Source organism: Erigeron canadensis, chromosome 7 (assembly GCF_010389155.1).
Source record: "Erigeron canadensis isolate Cc75 chromosome 7, C_canadensis_v1, whole genome shotgun sequence".
Lineage (NCBI taxonomy): Eukaryota > Viridiplantae > Streptophyta > Magnoliopsida > Asterales > Asteraceae > Erigeron > Erigeron canadensis.
This window is the reverse complement of record NC_057767.1, coordinates 4,793,235-4,811,332: the sequence shown is the minus strand read 5'-3', so window position 1 is coordinate 4,811,332 and position 18,098 is coordinate 4,793,235. Positions and strand designations below refer to the sequence as shown.

At 35.9% G+C, this 18,098-nt stretch overlaps 3 protein-coding genes across 3 annotated transcripts; 1 reads left to right on the top strand and 2 right to left on the bottom strand.

Moving 5' to 3' along the window:
- Nucleotides 1-1,122: 1,122 nt before the first annotated feature.
- Nucleotides 1,123-5,541, bottom strand: LOC122608802 (putative multidrug resistance protein). Its single transcript, XM_043781883.1, has 4 exons — nt 5,111-5,541; nt 4,146-4,686; nt 1,782-3,631; nt 1,123-1,507 (listed from the first exon to the last, which is right to left on the bottom strand). The coding sequence occupies exons 1-4, from the start codon at nt 5,539-5,541 to the stop codon at nt 1,123-1,125; spliced, it is 3,207 nt and encodes a 1,068-aa protein (XP_043637818.1).
- Nucleotides 5,542-10,569: 5,028 nt separating this feature from the next.
- On the bottom strand, nt 10,570-12,069 carry LOC122607938 (vignain-like). Its single transcript, XM_043781015.1, has 4 exons — nt 11,579-12,069; nt 11,142-11,377; nt 10,898-11,038; nt 10,570-10,820 (listed from the first exon to the last, which is right to left on the bottom strand). The coding sequence occupies exons 1-4, from the start codon at nt 12,033-12,035 to the stop codon at nt 10,578-10,580; spliced, it is 1,077 nt and encodes a 358-aa protein (XP_043636950.1). The 5' UTR covers nt 12,036-12,069; the 3' UTR covers nt 10,570-10,577.
- A 523-nt stretch (nt 12,070-12,592) lies between these two features.
- On the top strand, nt 12,593-14,246 carry LOC122607759 (cysteine protease Amb a 11.0101-like). The gene is made up of 4 exons (XM_043780792.1): nt 12,593-13,039; nt 13,395-13,630; nt 13,733-13,870; nt 13,985-14,246. Exons 1-4 carry the CDS (start codon nt 12,595-12,597, stop codon nt 14,222-14,224), a joined length of 1,059 nt encoding a protein of 352 aa, XP_043636727.1. The 5' UTR covers nt 12,593-12,594; the 3' UTR covers nt 14,225-14,246.
- The last annotated feature ends 3,852 nt before the right edge of the window (nt 14,247-18,098 follow it).

The following is an 18,098-nucleotide window of genomic DNA, read 5'->3' as shown; positions in this document are numbered from 1 at the left end:
AGAATCCATTGACTCGAATTGGTCTGGTAGTTATGGAAGACGAGATAGCTCAGTCATTTACTCGAATTGGCTAGTATTATTTGAAGGCAGAAGCTTTGAGTAGAAAAGATATAATGTCAGCTTGTGAAGAAGCTGTAGCTGGTGTGAAGAGAGTTAATCTACCTCTTGCACTTGATTTTCGTAACCGGTTAGCCATACTTCTAGATATGGAGCGGTTGCTTGCACAAATTTTTCTTGTAGATTTTCAGACTTATATTTTTGAGGACAAAAATATTATAAGGGAGGGGTATTGTTACTATTGATTACCGTTACAAAAGTACATGGATTTAATTGTAACTAGTCAAGAATTTAAGGTCTGGTGTAAACCTGGTAATGGTTGGTTAGGACGGTTATTGCAGATTGGATATAAATCAATAAGCCAAGATAACTAAGACTTAAGCGTGATTTGATACAATTTCTTTCTCTTCTCTGTTTTCTCGCATTTCTATCATATCAAGATCGTTTAGGCTCACGAGCCTATTATGCTGTTCCAAACTTGAGCTTGAGTTTATTATTAAAATTTACACCATATTAAGGTTGAACTTTTCACGAGTAGCCTGACTAGCTCAAGAGTAGCTCGGCTAATCTACAGTCTAAACCGTGACACTTCTATCTGAGTAACTTCTATTGGAAGATGCTATCTGTACAGGACTACAGGCTAAAAGGGTACTAGGGTAGTGATCTTGAAGAGTGAAGTAAACTTTAATTTAGTTGTTCTCTGATAGTGGATGTCAATGTACCATTACATTCTCTTGTTTATATTACATCAATGGAAACTGTTGTAAAGATGGTGTAGTTGATCAATATTAACTTATTGTACGTGTCTTGAAAAAGGAAGAGTTCTGTAAGGAAGGTGAGACCATATATATATATATATACACACACATATATATTATATGTATTATGTATAAAAATGAAGATGAAGAGATGTTACAACTGATAAAAGTGGAAGTGTCTGAACAAGAGACTGATAAATTGCATGGCTCGTGTGTATAAACAGGAAAGTAGAAGTTTTTAAACGTACGAATTACAAACGAATCGAACTTTTTATCAATTCACCAAGCTGTTACTCAAGTGAGCTAGCTAATCTCTACTTTTGAAAGCTTGCTGTTGCTGTTGAAGACTGAAAAGTGAAAAGTATGCACCCTCTTCTCCTTTGGCAAGTAGATCATTATGAGAACCCTCTTCTATGACCCTGCCATTATCGATCACTGATATTCTATCTGATGTTTGAATTGTAGATAATCGATGAGCAACAATTACACATGTCCTACCAACCATGGTTTTCTCTAGAGCATCTTGGACAAGCGCTTCTGATCTGAGGTCTAATGCACTTGTTGCCTCATCCAGCAGTAAAATGGCTGGATTTTTCAAGATTGCTCGAGCTATGGCGATTCTTTGCTTCTGTCCGCCAGATAATTGCACCCCTCTTTCACCACAGTAAGTTTCATATCCATCTTTCATTGAACTGCTTGAAAAAATGTTAAGTTAGCAATAACTTGGAAGATTAAGGGGTTGTTTTGTTCTCAGAATGTATGGGAATTTGTTGGAATGAAATTTGAATTTTTCTTCTTGTCTTTTTAGATTAACATAAGAAATTAATAAATCCCATTCCACCAAATTCCCATATATTCTGAGAACCAAATAGCATTCTATTATCATGTTTGGTTGGTATTAGTACATAGCTAATACAATATTAACTTAGTCGAAGATCATAAGAGATGAATATTTTAAGAACAAACCTTATAAATTCATGGATGTTAGCAAGACGTGCTGCTTCAATGATCTCGGCTTCTGTTGCATTCTCTTTCCCATAGGCAATGTTTTCTTTTATAGTTTCTGCAAATAGGGTAGGTTCTTGGCTAACCCATGCAATACAAGACCTTAATGCTTTCAGATCGTAGCACCCGATATCTACACCATCAACTTCCACAGACCCTTTACACGGGTCATAGAACCTCTGGATCAACCCAATAATTGTTGACTTTCCTGACCCACTTGTTCCCACTAGCGCAACAACTTTTCCAGCATCGATCTTCAAGCTTAGACCTTTAAGTACCATCTTCGTTGGTCTACTCAGATAAAAGAAATCCACCTCTTTCAGCTCTATATGCCCGTTCATCTTTTCTGGGCTTATCACTTCTTGTTTGATAATCCCCATCTTGCTTTTTCGCTTTATAATTATGAATAATGATTTCAAAGCGTTTTTTCCCAAAGACAAATCTCCGGTCATACTCCCGGTTTCTGCAATTATCATCCCAGCTGATACCACAATGTAGAATGTTTGAAAAAGGTGTTTGTATGTGATACTCCCCTGGTAGAGTAGCTTTCCCCCGTACCAGAACAAGACGGCGATATTAATATTAGTTAAAAATGGCCGGGCAAATAAAGCAACCCCTGCATACCAATGCTGCTTGTTGTTCTCTTTTTTTGGGCCATTCTGTGTGTCTTCGAATAGTCTCATGACAGTCCGGTGGGAGTGATATGCAGTAATAGTTCTATGGTTATGAACTGCTTCACTAGCTATTTCACTGCATTTGTTGTGTGGGTTTGTAGTTATTAATGATTTAAGGTAGAAACTGACAATGATGACTAGTTGTAAGGAGATAGCAACAAGAGCTAGTCTCCAAGACAATATCATACTCAAGATAACTGCTGAAATTGTAGCCGAGATTGTTTGCGCAAAGAATGCCAGTCGATCTGCTACAAGGTTTCTCACCATGACTGTGTCAGTAGCAAGTCTTGAACATATAGCCCCAGTATTGTTGTTTTCTTGGTGAAACCATTCGATCTCAAAAGTCATAATCTTTGCGAAAATCAACTCTCTTACCCTTTTTGTTAGATTTTCTCCCATGATCCCAAAATAGTAATGCTGAATCACACTCACGATGAAAGCCGATGCAGCAATGGCAATAAAACCATAGCATAATATTCTTGTCTGAGACTTCATTTCATCTTTGTCTTTAAGAAAGAACATAGACAACATTGCACCCTGAGCAAAAGCTAGCGTTGGTTGAATTAACCCGTTAAGCAGAGCACCTATGCAGCCTATTAGAGCCGACTTCCATTCTGGTCGAGTCATCTGGATCAGATGTCTCCATGTAGGACGGCTATTTTCTTCCTCTGCTGCATCATTTGTCGATTCTCCTAGATTGGAATTTGTTGTTACCAGGCCTGTATTCTCTGTTGTTATTTCTACATCATCAACCAATGTTTTACTTTTAATTCCTTGAGTGGGTGATAAGGCTTTCTCATCCACAACCAAGGTCTTTTGTAGCTGCACCATCACTGAATATGCTCCACCAGTGTTCAGTGTAAGTTGCTCATGTGAACCCGACTCGATCACTTCGCCTGATTGAATGACAACAATTAAATCTGCATCACGAAGTGTGGACAAACGATGTGCAATGATTATTGTTGTTCTTCCTACTGAAGCTTGAGTCAAAGCCTCTTGCACCCCCTTTTCAGAATGAGAGTCCAACGAACTTGTGGCTTCATCGAGTAGCAAGATTTTTGGGTCTCTAAGCAGCGCTCGTGCGATGGAAATTCGTTGTTTCTGCCCTCCAGACATTTGAGTTCCTAACTCTCCCACCTGAAGAAATCTGAGTTGTATATAAAATCATACTATATGTTTTTTCACAGAGGTGGTAGTTTTGACCCATTTGCTTTTAGATGGGTCGATTTGGTCTATGTTTGCATCTCAAGGAAGTCAAATTCATACTTAAAATAAGGTAAAAAGGGAAATTTAGATTATTCAAGTTGCATATTGTCCCTGTTATAAAAATCAACACATCTAGTATTTAAGTTGCTTTTAATGAAAATGGTCAAAATTGTTAGGGGGTGATTCATCATGGGATAGTAATCATGCTAATCTTGCCACATATTTTGACCTGTCATCCAACATGCTAATCTTGCCACATGTACTTTTTGAATGGATTGAGTATAAAAGAAATTCAGCTAGAAATGATGGGACTCGACCCACACCGTTTTCATCCACACTAAAAAAACAGCTAGTTTCAAACCAAACTTGTTTTGGCCTTTTACCCAACCCACCTATATTGTCACCTCTAGTTTGCGCCAGTGACAGACTTTGAATTGCTACTCACCAGCGTATCGTAACCGTTTGGTAGTTGTGTGATAAAGTCATGTGCATTGGCTTTTATGGAAGCCTCTACAATCTCTTCACTTGTAGCATCTTCTTTCCCAAACATAATATTCTCTTTAATTGAGGTTGCGAAGAGTATAGGCTCCTGACTCACCAAGCCCATTTGTTTACGTAACCAATTCAACTGTAGTGACTTTATGTTGATGTTATCCAACAATATCTCCCCCTCCAGTGGATCATAGAATCTTTCAAGCAGATTTATAATCGTTGACTTGCCTGACCCGCTTTGACCAACCAATCCAACTGTTTGGCAAGCCTTCACTTTCAAGTTGAACCTCTTCAGAACCAAACTGTCTGGTCTTGATGGGTATGCAAAGTCAACGTCTTTGAACTCCAAGTTACCTTTGACTGGGGATATGGTTGTGCCTTGTTGATCTTCAGAATCTATGGCTGGGACTCTCTCAATCATTTCACTAATAACTACAGCTGAAATGCTTGCTTCAGCAAAGTACTTGATGTTCATAAAAGAACTCCCGAGTCCACTGCAAAATCGAAGTGTTATAAACGGTTGCTTTCATTTACCTAAAGTACTTGTGTACATTCATTTCTTCTATAAATATATATCGATTTGGGCTATCTTTTGTCCCTAATGGGTCAAGTAGGTAATATCGTTAAAGTGGGTTGAACAAGTTTAAAGCTTCTGACCATGTATTTATGCATAATACCTTCTAATCAAACATTCAGTTTTTATTGAAATTTGTACGTGTTTTAGGCCAACCCAACCAAATCAAACCTGTTTCCATCCACGTATAAAAATTATTCATTTTGATTTGCTACCCAACCCATCCGTTTATCCACCTCTCGTTGTAGAGGCTGCACTTAGATGTCACCAGTTTGATATTAAGTATGTGGTGGCTTAATTGTGTATACACCAAGATGATTAATTATGAGAGTTTTCATACTTACAATCCTCCATAAATAACACACACTCCAGCACTGAGAATATCTCCACCTTGAATCCCCTGCTTGATGACCAATACACTCCCATACCAGGTTAAAAGTGCCCAGATAGCGTATATGATTCCAACACTACCAAACACCATACCTTTCAGTTGACCTTGTTTAACTCCAAGAGTCAATGTTGGCCCTAATGCATTTGAAAATCTTTTTACCATTTTTTCCTCTCCAACGTAAGAGTGAACCGTTTTTATAGATGATAAAGACTGTTCCACTATCCCCCCAGCAACTGCATATGCTTCTTGTATTTTCTCTTCATTACTAGATAAACGCATTCCATAAATGGATCCTGGAACAATCAGAAAAAACATGACAGGGAGTGCCACGATAGCCAATCTCCAACAGAGGTACATACCCGTTATTTCAGCTGCTATAAACATCCATATATTTGTGATAAAATTTGGAATCTGCACCAATTGGATGAAGTTAGATGAAGATTAAGTGTTATGCTGAAAGAACCATGTTAATCTTATAGAAAAATAGAAGTGAAAAAATTGCAAATGGGGTAATGGATCAAAGTTGGTTTAAAGTCAAAATGAGTAAATACCTTGTATGGGTTGGGCTAGGTTGACCGAAACACTTTTTACCCAGATTTGCTTTAGATTTAATTTATGCTCAGCTTGTTATACATACATAATGATGTTATTTAGTCATTACAATAATATTCTATTTTTTGCAGTAAAACGATTTAGAGAGTATATCCAACAAAAATATACTTTCGATCTTCCTAATCCTTAACACATCAAAGATAAATATAACTCAAATCAAATCATTCATAAGTAAATCACCTTTTCACTTAGAACTCCTTGTATATTTAGTGTGTCGACTGAGACACTTGTAGTTACACGAGATGCTTCCAGTGTGGTGTCAAAGTACCCTACTTGTTGTCGTAATATACCTTTCAGATATTTGGTGCGTATGCGAGATGTTTGTCTTTCTCCTGTGCGACCCCAACAGAATCCTTCTGTTCAATTTCAATACATGATTTCATTAAGAATTGCTTCTTAACCTTTTATTAAAGTTTATCAACATATTTAAGTATGTAACACCTAATGCCGTCTTCGATGAGTTATGGGTCCCAATACTGTCTACGACGGTGTATGGGGAAGGTTGAGATGTAGACAGCCTTGTTCCAGTCTAAGGTAGAGAGACTGCTTCCAGGTTCTACCTAAGGTAGAAAAGGACCTCCAACCTTTGTCTCCAGAGGTAAGGACTCCAACCACTTGATCCAACCCATGGTTCCAACCCAATTGGTTAAACAACATCACTATGTTTATTTACATTTGAAATTCATGTCTAGTGCTTTGGGTTATGTTTTGGTATCTAACAGGTAACATGGGTTAAATAAAGTATTGAAACTATAGGAAATGTGTCAAAACCCATTCTAAGTGTATATCTACCGCATAAAACCTCCTAGTTCATTTTTGTTACTAAAGTATTGAAATGGTATGAATTTATTAATTACATTTGACAGTGTAGAAACTTAGAACTTTGTGGACAAAAAAGTCATTTAGGTCAACTATTCTGTCTGATGACCCATGTGCACCAGAATCTGTTTTGCTGGCCGTGTTACCCAATCCATCCGACCCATCCATATTGCTACTTTCAGAAATGTCGTTTGTTCATTGCAATTGTGATTCCACTACTGAGGCATGGATCTTTTGCTTTCAGGTAAACCTTCTACTTCTTTTTTGGAACAACAAACTATCCTACTACTCCTACTCCTATAGTACTCTGAATACCTGGGAAGTGAGACTCAAACCTGGGTGGGAACCCTCATTGGGCCAGTAGGCCACTAACCCTATTGTCTAAACCTTCTACTCTTTTGATCTCTATTTGCAATTGCTCAAAATCTTAATGGTATAAAAACTCTTAAACTGGCTAATATGAGTTTTCTTAGCTGCTTGTTTTCTCTCTTTGAAAAATAAGAACATAATGATTCATCAAGTGAAGAATCAACTTACCAAGAAAAGCACCTGCACCAACAACAATGGCAATATACACAAAGGCAAGAGCATACTGCAAACAAACAGACTAACTTAGATAATGCCACAATATAAAATCTTTAGTTTGTCTTGCAAAACATTACCATAAATATTAGAACTAACCTGATTTACATCTTTAGAGGTTAAAGAAGATACAGAAGCATAACCGTTCATCAAATGACTCAAAACCAACATCATTGCAGACACACTTAACCCATCAACAAAACATCCACATGTCCCAAGTGCCATTAAAACTAGGTCCATATAGTCTGCATGTTTAAATAACATCCATAATAATCCCGGTGGCACCTTCTTTTTCTCACCATTCTCGGGCTTCTTCACTAACTCATTTATGTCCTTCATTTCCATGTCAATGGTTTCCATCTGTTGCTATCAACTTCTACACCATGAACAGATGGATTTGACTGCCTATATAACCAATGAATGCTCAAACTTTGCTCTGTATATATATATTTTATATGGCAACAACGTGGGTCAAGCTGGTTGGGTAACTTGTCAATTTATGTTTAAACTTTGCCCAATATCTCGAAATCTCATAGAAATAATGATTGACCAGGTTTTATGCAGTCAAAGTACTTTCTGTGATACTTTTGACTTGTTTGATATGTGGTCTTATAACCTATTGTCTTTAACATACTCCTTAGAGATAGAAATTAACTTTATTTAATCCGGATATAAGTATATATGCATGCCATATATAGCTCATAGCTCGCTTTCATATGATACGTTACGAGACAAATCTGTATGACCTGGATTTGTTTTTACGAAGTTGTCAGCCGTAAGGTGGTATATGCTAATAGACGATGATTTCGTTATCTGTGTGACCCATTAGCTATCCAAAATTATAAAAAAAAAACACTTTTAGTTGCGCTCTACACTTTGGATAGACCAATGAAAATCATCTTTTATGACTTATTTTGGTTCACCTCTTCCCAAAGTTATGTTGCCTATTGCTTGGGGGATACCTAGTGGCAGGTAGCTCTTGTCAGTATCATTGTTTTGTTGACTCTCTACTGTAAAAATGTTATTTAGTTGGTTTAACTTTTCACTCTTCAAAATATTAGATCTGGTCTTATGCCTGATGTCAAATATGTAATGTTTGTAGTTCTTGGCTGCTGGATGAACCCGCTAGTAGTTAGAAATAGTCAACTTCTTTATAAACTGATTCTAACTCACTTTTCAGTGCAACTAAAGAAGGTCAATATACAGGTTGAAACTGCTGTTTCCGGGATTCAAAATCATATGTTTTAGCTAACACAGAATTGTAGTGTCATTATAGAGTCGTAAGATGGTACCACAGTCCACAGGTTGAAACTGGTTGGGTTGACCCTATGACAACAGTGACCTATTTCAATTTCTTTGTATATCCATTCATGGAATAATCATGAAACACATTATTTCTAGGATTACACAATTTGATCTACTTTTTTTTCTTTTGAATCAAGAAATTATTATATGCATTAAAACAGACTTTGTTCAAATTCAGACATGTATTATTTCTCTCTTATTGAAATATCTTTCCCACTCGACCCGTTAAGTATAATACATGACAAAATCATCAATTTTATGGCTTGAAATTGGCACCTCTTAAGCAATCTATTCTGCCAAGTATTAACACATCTCCATTGGATGGCCCTATATTCGTTAACTTCAACTACAGTCTTTATCAATCCAAATGATCTTGTGCCTTATATTCTTACACTTTGTCTGTCTTGCCGGCCAAAGATCCCATTCTAGAAACATTTGTCCTTACAAACATTAATAATGCATTATTATGAAATGTATATTCATTACATCACTTTCTATAAATGATTGTTTGCATAGTATCTTAATGTTTGTCTCTTGTTGAAATTGGGTTTCTATGCTCATCTTGTCTCTATTAACAAGGAAAGCTATCATTGAAAGTGTTTCCACCTCTTATTCCCAATCATGTCATTTTACTGTTTTTTACTTATCTTCCAAATAGTCTTCTAGTTCTAACCAAAAGACCCTTTTTTTTTCATTTGTTTTGAGTTGTTATGTTGTTGATGGTTGGCAGGTGCATAACTTACACCTTTAATCCAACCCCCAACCCCCCACCCCCCGGGGAATTAATCTTGCTATATGAACAAAATCACAGGTATGGACGTATAAACTTGCTATTGAATTGCAATTGTTCATACAATCTTACGGACTTTCATTGGGCATGTGACCCTTTGATTGTATAGACACACACACACACTAAACTGACACACGACATACATATATAGTTTTCCAATGGTGCTTTTGAACTGTTGTGAAGGGTATTTGATGACAGTTACCAACAGCCCAGACTGCCTAGTTTTCACTTCACAACTCTTAACCTATCAATGATACAAACTGGATTCTAACATACTTTTTATGTATATGTATTTGAATTATTTATTACTAGACGAATACTTGCGCGATGTGGTGGCGAGATGATGGCGGTGACGGGTAAAGGTGGTGGCGTCTGGTTGCAGCAGCGAGTAGTGTAGGTTACTGATGTAAAAGGGTTAGTGTTGTTATTTTAAGAATTAAGCAGTATATATTGTAAATTAATCCATTAATGGTATTCAATAATTTTAGTTATATCAGTGAGGGAATTTTTGATATTCTAAAGGTAGAAAAGTTGAACGGGAATGAGAGTTTGTTTTATACTCGTATAATAGTAAAGATCAACTTTATAGAATTATGTCTATTTTTGTTTAAAAGCATCTTTAAAAGGGTGTCTTTTTTCACTTTCCTAATTGGTGAATAATCCAGAGGTACATCAAGATTTTATATTTTTTTAACAATCAGTTGGTATCTCACCATACAATGGTGAAGCCGTGCATGTACTCTGGACTACGAGATGTAGACCATATGGTGAGTCAAAAGAAAACCTTAAGAGTCGAACCCATGACTTGGGGAAAACCGGGGATGACTCTAGCTAGTTGATCTAGCTTTTTCATTGTCGAGCTACATCAAGATGACGTATGACTTCTTACATATGAGTTAATGTTACAGGTGAAATTTTAACAAATTACATTAGTTGTTGTAGATCTGGAGATTTTTCGAACGACAGTTTTAATTTTCTAACTTACACAATGAAAACTTCATATAGTCTTCGATTTTGAAACCAGCCTGTGGACATGTTCACGCTTGCTATGGCATTGGCGGAATAATCTGGTGCACGCATTGTTTCCTATTCTAACGAAACTCCCCTTAGCCTTAATTTCCTGATGGCTAATTGCCCAAGCCCCTTTCGCCTCTTTTGTCTATAAATATCAAAATAATTAAATGACTACATCTACAACTAATCACACTAAAACTGAAGGCCTAGCTAACATTGTTCTTAAAAATTATATATAAGATATTAACTCGATGCATTAATAAGCATTGTTTAATTAGTTCTCGATCCACTTATTTCATCAGAGTTCAGTCCTAATGGATAAATTAGAGTTTTTAAGAGGATAAGAAGGCTCAATGGCGACGCCACATAGCCCCGCCTTGTCTAGAACTCCTCGTTGTATCCGTATGAAACCATCCTCTCCCCATTCGGGTCCCCACGAGTTCTTCACTATCCAATACTTCATTCCTTCTGGTGTTTCCCCATATCCGACTATTGCTACCCCATGATTCACATCCGTTGTACATCTTCCAGTAAAAACTCCCTGTATATATAATCATAAGTAGTGTACGTATATCACCAATTCATTTAAGATTTTTTTTTTTTTTGGGTGTTAGTTACCTGCGAATAGAACTGGACATCATGACCATTGGCATCCATGGCAATAGATACAGGCTGGTGGGCAACTGCTTTTAGTAATGCATCCTCATCGCCCTGAGGTACATCTTCAAATCCATCCACCGTTACCACTTGATTCCCGATCTATCCATTCAAAAAGAAAACGGAAAAGTTAATCATATGTAGAAAGATGATTTAATGGAAGAAATGACTTATATATACAAGCTAGTATGTGTATATGTTATACCTTTGCTTGATCACAAATTCCTTTTTTGCATGTATAAGGATAGTTGAGCTCTGTAGCCAGACCTCCATGATTTTTTATGAATAAAAATGCCGGTTCCATTAATCCTCCATCACATCCATTGTTGGAAAGCCTGTTACAATCTATAAGGTGTTGCTCCGATAATGATACCAATTCGCCGGTTCTAATTGCGTTTATTCCTTCTACTGCAACCACTGTTGAAAACGCCCAACAACTTCCTGAAGATGCAAAACCGTACATTAGTTCACATCTACATACGGGCGTTAGATATATGATCACAAAAACTATAATAAATCTTTTCAGGTCATTATTTAAATTAAGGTCTAATGCATTTGAATAACCTTAGTTAATTGCATAAAATTTGAATATGGTCCCTAATTCTAGTTAAACTGGAACATTCGAGAGAAAATATGTTTTACCACATTTGCCTTGATTTTTGGCAGGGGTGACGGCGTTTTGAGTCCTCCAATCAACGCTAGGTGGGAGATTAGCAGCATCCTGATACATAAAAGTTGAATTTACCTTACGAGGTCCTTGGAGGGCCCGATAATGGCTTATCTTAGACCCAGCATATGAGTTCCTAAACTCGTGGTTAGTCATGGCAGCAAACTTGTTCAACTTCAATGTATATGCCTTATTCATCTTATTTGACTTGTGAACATGTTGCACATTAGCCTTAAAAACATTGAATCGCTGAGCTTTCTCTTCATGGCTTACTTCTGCCATGTTATGGTGAGCCCTCCACCTATCGTACATACCCTTCAGTCCCTCCTCCGACTCCAGCTCTTTCTCATGGTAATCAAAACTCTCAGTAGCGCGTAGAATCAAAACCAAAGAAAGTGAAACTGATATGATGAACTTGTTAATAATTTCCATTTCTAATGGTTTTCTTCAATTTTCGATAAAAAGGTTGTGAGACCGCAATCGGTTTGCTTAGATAAGATTGGATTCAACATAGATGGCAAGTGAGAGATCCGATAATTACAAGTGACTTGTGGGCATTATACATTTAGTCTAAAATTATGGAGCTGAAGTTTTGACACTTTCTCATAACTTAAGTAGCTTATTTTATTGTGTCTATAGACTATAATTAGAAAACTTAACCATGCTCTCTTATTTTTAGGTGATGGTTGTGTGAATGTGAATATGGTCATGCATGTTGTTCGGTTTTCAATCATTTTTTTTTTTTTTTTTGAGGGTATAGTCGTTATTTTGTAATGTTCTTTTTAGAGCGAATCGAATGGTTAAACGTGTCTTGACAAAAGGAATTTTGGACTTAGTGAGATCCTAAACATAAGCAGCAAGAAGCATACTATTTTCTGTTCTTAGACCAAAATAAGAACTATTTAATTGTAATAGAACTGATTGTCAACACAACACAATACAAATATAGAACACAATACTATACAATTTCCCTGGATATATGATCCAAGAAATGGAAATCAACAAGTATATTTTATTTTCACTTTCGATAGTCTTGATTTTTGGCAATAATATTGTGGAGAGCTTCGATTACCTTGAGAAAGAGCTTGAAACAGAGGAGGGATTGCAAGGGATGTACGATAGGTGGAGGAGCCACCATAAAGTGCAGCAAAAAAGCCCAGAGCGGTTCAACGTGTTCAAGTACAACGTGCAACGTGTTCATGCCTCAAACAAGCAAAACAAACCATATAAGTTGGAGTTGAACAAGTTTGCTGACTTGACTGCCCACGAGATTCAGAGCAAATATACTGACAAGGTTGGACATTATCTGGCTCTCCAAGGCTCGATGAAGAAAAAGAATGTTACTTTTACTTATAAAGATGCAAAAAATCTGCCACCAAGGATCGACTGGAGGGAACACAACGCGGTCACCCCTATTAAGAATCAAGGCCAATGCGGTAACTAATTAAACACCCTTTTTTTCTTTCTTTCATAAGAAACAAAAGTATCCCATTTTCACCATGTGTGGGCGGATGTGGATTTTCTCAAACAATTATGAGTCGATTAGGTTTTATCTAGATAGATTATCTTGGTGAATTAAGGTTAGTATATATTTATATTGTCTCATTGTGAAAAAGGATATGTTTTCAGTTTTCAATTAATATATCTTGATGGGGGTAGATTATTGGGGGGCTTTTCGGAAGTCTTGGGTTCCATCTCAGACATTTGTGTAATTTAAGATTAGAAGTAGGTTAGAATGTAGTTAAAGAAAATCTAATATATCTTGAACTAATTACATATTTCCTATTACAGGAAGCTGTTGGGCGTTTTCAGCAGTGGCTGCAGTGGAAAGCATAAACGCAATCAGAACCGGGCAACTAATTAAGTTATCAGAACAACAACTTGTCGACTGTGATTCTGAAATCTCCAACGGATGTAATGGAGGGCTCATGGAACCTGCATTTAAATACATAGTGGAGCATGGAGGACTAGCTACCGAAGAGAGCTATCCTTACACAGCAACACATAACGCGTGCGACCAATCAAAGGTACCAAACTAACTTTGAATTATATGTTATCAAAATTAAGGAAAGGCGGGGTAGCGAGAGCATGTTTGTTAACATATATTGTTATTGGATACATACGTACAGTTTGGCCATCACTCGGTTACACTTAATGGACAAGAGTATACTGATGGAACGGAAGATCAATTGATGAAAGCAGTTGCACATCAGCCTGTAACGATTTCCATGGAAGCAACCAATGAAAACTTTTTTATGTATAAAGAGGTACTAATAATTACATACAAATTAACTATACCCCTGAATTTATATTTCAATACTTAAAAATCTTCAATCTTCCATTCATTTCATGATTTTAAGTATTTGTGTTACATACTGCAGGGAATCTACAGTGGACCATGTGGACTCAACATTAATCATGCGATGACAATCGTAGGATATGATGAGACGCCCGAAGGACAAAAGTATTGGATCGTGAAGAACTCGTGGGGAGAAGGATGGGGAGAGAAGGGATACGTTAGAGTCCTACGTGGAGTTGCGCCACCAGAGGGACTTTGTGGGATCAATACCTGTGCTGCTATTCCTCTCAAGGATGCCAACACCCCGAATTGTGAACTCTAGATATCACGAGCTTGTATGATTCATCATGAGATCCAATAAATATTTGGTATTTGATATATTTTGTTTTTGAGTAGATTGTTTTGGTTTTTCACAATCTTGATCGTGTTCCAGTGGAAAACCGTTTATGTAATATGAGTATAAGGAAACTGTTATGGATCGGTAAATAAAGAATTGGTGTCCATTACTCCACGATATTGTAACTTTGTAAACCCTTCATAATCTTATGAATGAGATTCAATCCTTCATTCTCTAAATATCTTCTTCTTTTCAATTTTATTACACATGCTCTCTATTCGTTGCTATTTTTATGTATGCCCGCGCAATGCGACGGTGATGATGGTAGCGGCGATGGGTGGTAGCAGTGTATGCGACGGTACAGTATTACAAATTTGGGGCAATAGAGACCGGTTAAAGAGTTAAAGACTTCTTGTCTTATAAAATTGTAATACTGTACCGTCGCATCCACTGCCGAGTTAAAGACTTCTTGTCTTATAAAATTGTGGTCTCTAAGCCTAAACAACTGGTCCTCTATATGTAAACAATGTATAGAGACCGGTTAAGTAAAGATTAGAGACCTAAACTTCAAAAACTTTATCTTTCTAACTATCCGGTCTCTATAGTATTTTTGTTCTATATACTCTATAGCATTTTCATTCTAACAATTGAACAATTTAACATTATTTCATCCAACATCTCTCTACAAATCAACTCCCACCCATAACCTCCCTTACCTATGGCTGCCGGATTCTTCCCCAGTAGATAGGGAGGTCTCTCACGTTTTCATCCTTTCTTTTTCATCTCTACAAATCGTGGATCTTGGATTTTTAGGCAAGATCTAGGATCTTGTACTAGTTAAAGTTTTTGGCAAGATCTAGAATCTTGGTGTTACTTTTGCTTGTCCATCCATAGCCTCACCACCCCATCAGCGTATAAACACAAATTACAGGTATCAATCTTAAAATCATAATTTTAGTTGTATGTATAGGCAAGATTCGTCCAATACTTTTTGTCAAATGGGAGTTTATTTTAAGTTTGTTTGTTGCAGGTTACTTTGCATTTCAAGATCTCCAAACTTTATATTTGGGAATGCATTTTGGTACAAGCTCATTATAACTTTTTGCATCACTGTTAGTAGGCTTTGTGTATGTTGTAGTCTTGTATGTGTCTTATAAACAATTCAAGCATTTCAAGAGGTATTATTTGTATATGTACAACAAAGATCAATATATGCAAGCAATGTTTCATGTTGTAAATGAAGTTGTAGAGATCTAAGATCTAGTAGTTTTTTGTTGTTTACATAGTATATTTTGCTAAGTGTTTATAAGTTGTATCATTTGAATTTAATAGATATTGGTTCAAATTTGAAGTTATTTGGCTAGTTTTAAATTGGGTTAATTGAGTATTGACTGAAATATTAATTGTTTTTAAAAAAGGAAATAGAATAGAGACTTGTTTGTATGTAACTAATATGTCTCTATAAAAAGTATAGAGACCGGTCTCTATGTAAGAGACCTCTAGTCATAGAGACCGGTTGTATAACCGGTCTCTATGAACTAAACAATAGATCTCTATTATCTCTATCATCTTGATGTATAACCAGTGTCGAAAGCGGCGGCGGTCACGGGTGGTGGGAGCGGCAATAATGATCATGTTATGTTAAAGTAATTGATGTTAAAAATGGTCGTGTAGTTATTTTAAAGGTCGAGAAGTTTATGTTGTAAATTATTTCATTAAGGGTATTTATAAGTATATTAGGTAGAGATGCTTAAATTAGTGAATAAAGATAAGTGTATTTCGGATAGTTCAAAGTTTTAATTTGAGAAAAAGAAAAGAGGTTGATGTTTCATATAATAGTATTAGATATAGACTAGCGCGGAATCATTGACAGATTTGTTCTAAGTATGATGTTATTTTTTGTTGTCTTTCGTTTTTTTGTTGTTGAAAGTTTCACTATTTATAATACAATTTTCTATTAAAAAAAAGTTATGGTCGGTTTTCTTTACCTCGCTTAACCCTAACCACAAATTGGAACTTTACCAACAAGTGTTTGGCTTATAAGTTCGATTTTGTCTAAGAATTTGATATTTGGAAATTGCGTACCCTTTCACCAATGAGGCACATATCAATTGGCAAGTGAAGAGGCTTGCTGGTTGTTTACCCTAGGTTATGTATAAGAGCTTATTACATGTATTAATATTTGTACTATTGTATCATAATTCATGAAATTAGGAGATGTTTATATGAAATGTGCAACTCATCTATACATGTAATAACTTCTTATACATAACTTAGGGGGCTATGTATATATAATAGTTTTAAGTATAAGGTGTGCATGGTCCAAAACCGAATGTTTTGGTTATTCAGTTTTTGAAAACAAACACCGACCTAAACCGACCATTAAGTTTGTCAATTTGTAGCTTGGTTTAGGGTCGGTTATTGGCCGTTTTTCGTTCTTGTTTTATTTTTTAATAACATTTTTAGGTTATTAGTTAAGTTATAGATAGTGTTAATAAGTAAAAAATATGATAAAAAAAACTAAGAAATAAGCTGGTTTTGTTAACTAGTTATATCTTTTAGCTATTGAAATTGGTATAATCTATTCTACGTGAAAGAACACAGATGTAAATTTGCCTTATAAATTGGATATTTATGGAAATCACCCATTTTAATAAAATAAATTAGGGATTAGTTTCTGGGAATGTAAGAAACTTTGAACAAATGTCTATAGTAGGAAATAACTAAAGTTGTGTGTATTGTATGTAAGCAACTCGAAAAAATGTTTATTGTATGTAAGAACTTTGTTTCAACCAATTAAAATCTGACAAGTGGCACCTGTAGATGGTTGTCACGTATGTTTTCTTACATACAATAAACATTTTTTCGAGTTGCTTACATACAATACACACAACTTTAGTTATTTCCTACTATAGACATTTGGTCAAAGATAGTTACATTCCAAGAAACTAATCCCAATAAATTATAGCGCTTTTTTTCATTTTTTATAATCAAACATGTCATCGCTACAAGCTAAAAAAAGGAGTTATCTATTGTGAAGACAAGTCCTTACTAAAGACCTAAAGCGGGAACATTTTGACCAAGGACACAAGTCCTCGCCATAGGTGACTTCTGTTGTATTAATGGATGGTCACGATTGGACTTATATGATCTGACTTGACAAATTGATCTTGTTTACATTATTATACGGGATAAGTGCCTCAAAATATAATTAAGTATGGTCAAATGTTTATTGTAGGAACCAACTATTAGTTTTGGATATTGTATGAAAGTAACTTGGTAAAAGAGTCTAAAACATTAAAAAGTGACATGTTCCATCATTATCCGGTAAATACTTAAGTGCATGGAAATGTAACTAAGTATGGCCAAATGTCTATTGAAGGAACCAACTATCAGTTTTAAATATTGTATGGAAGTAACTTGGTAAAAGAGTCTAAAACATTAAAAAGTGACTTGTTCCATCATTAGCCGGTAAATACTCTCTTTTCTTTTTAATTATTTCCGACGTGGAATATGTGAGCTGGTGGTGACTGAACCTGTAATCTCGTACTCCTGTATCTGATAACTGTAAGAATCGGGTCTACTTGCTTTCTTTTACACAACTCAACAATTTTGAATTGCATTCTATTCCGCCTCTCTCGTAGCAAATATACACAAGAAGCAATACAACAATATTTATCCTATGTATGATACCCCTTTATTCATCTTGCATTCCTGTACAATGAACCAAGCTATCACATTTTATTAACTGTTAGGAGTATTCAAGAGATGACACTTACTTTTAACAACCTTCCCAAAGATACTTAGTATTTGCGGTCAAAGAATATATGAGAAATTGAATCTTGCATATTCTAACATA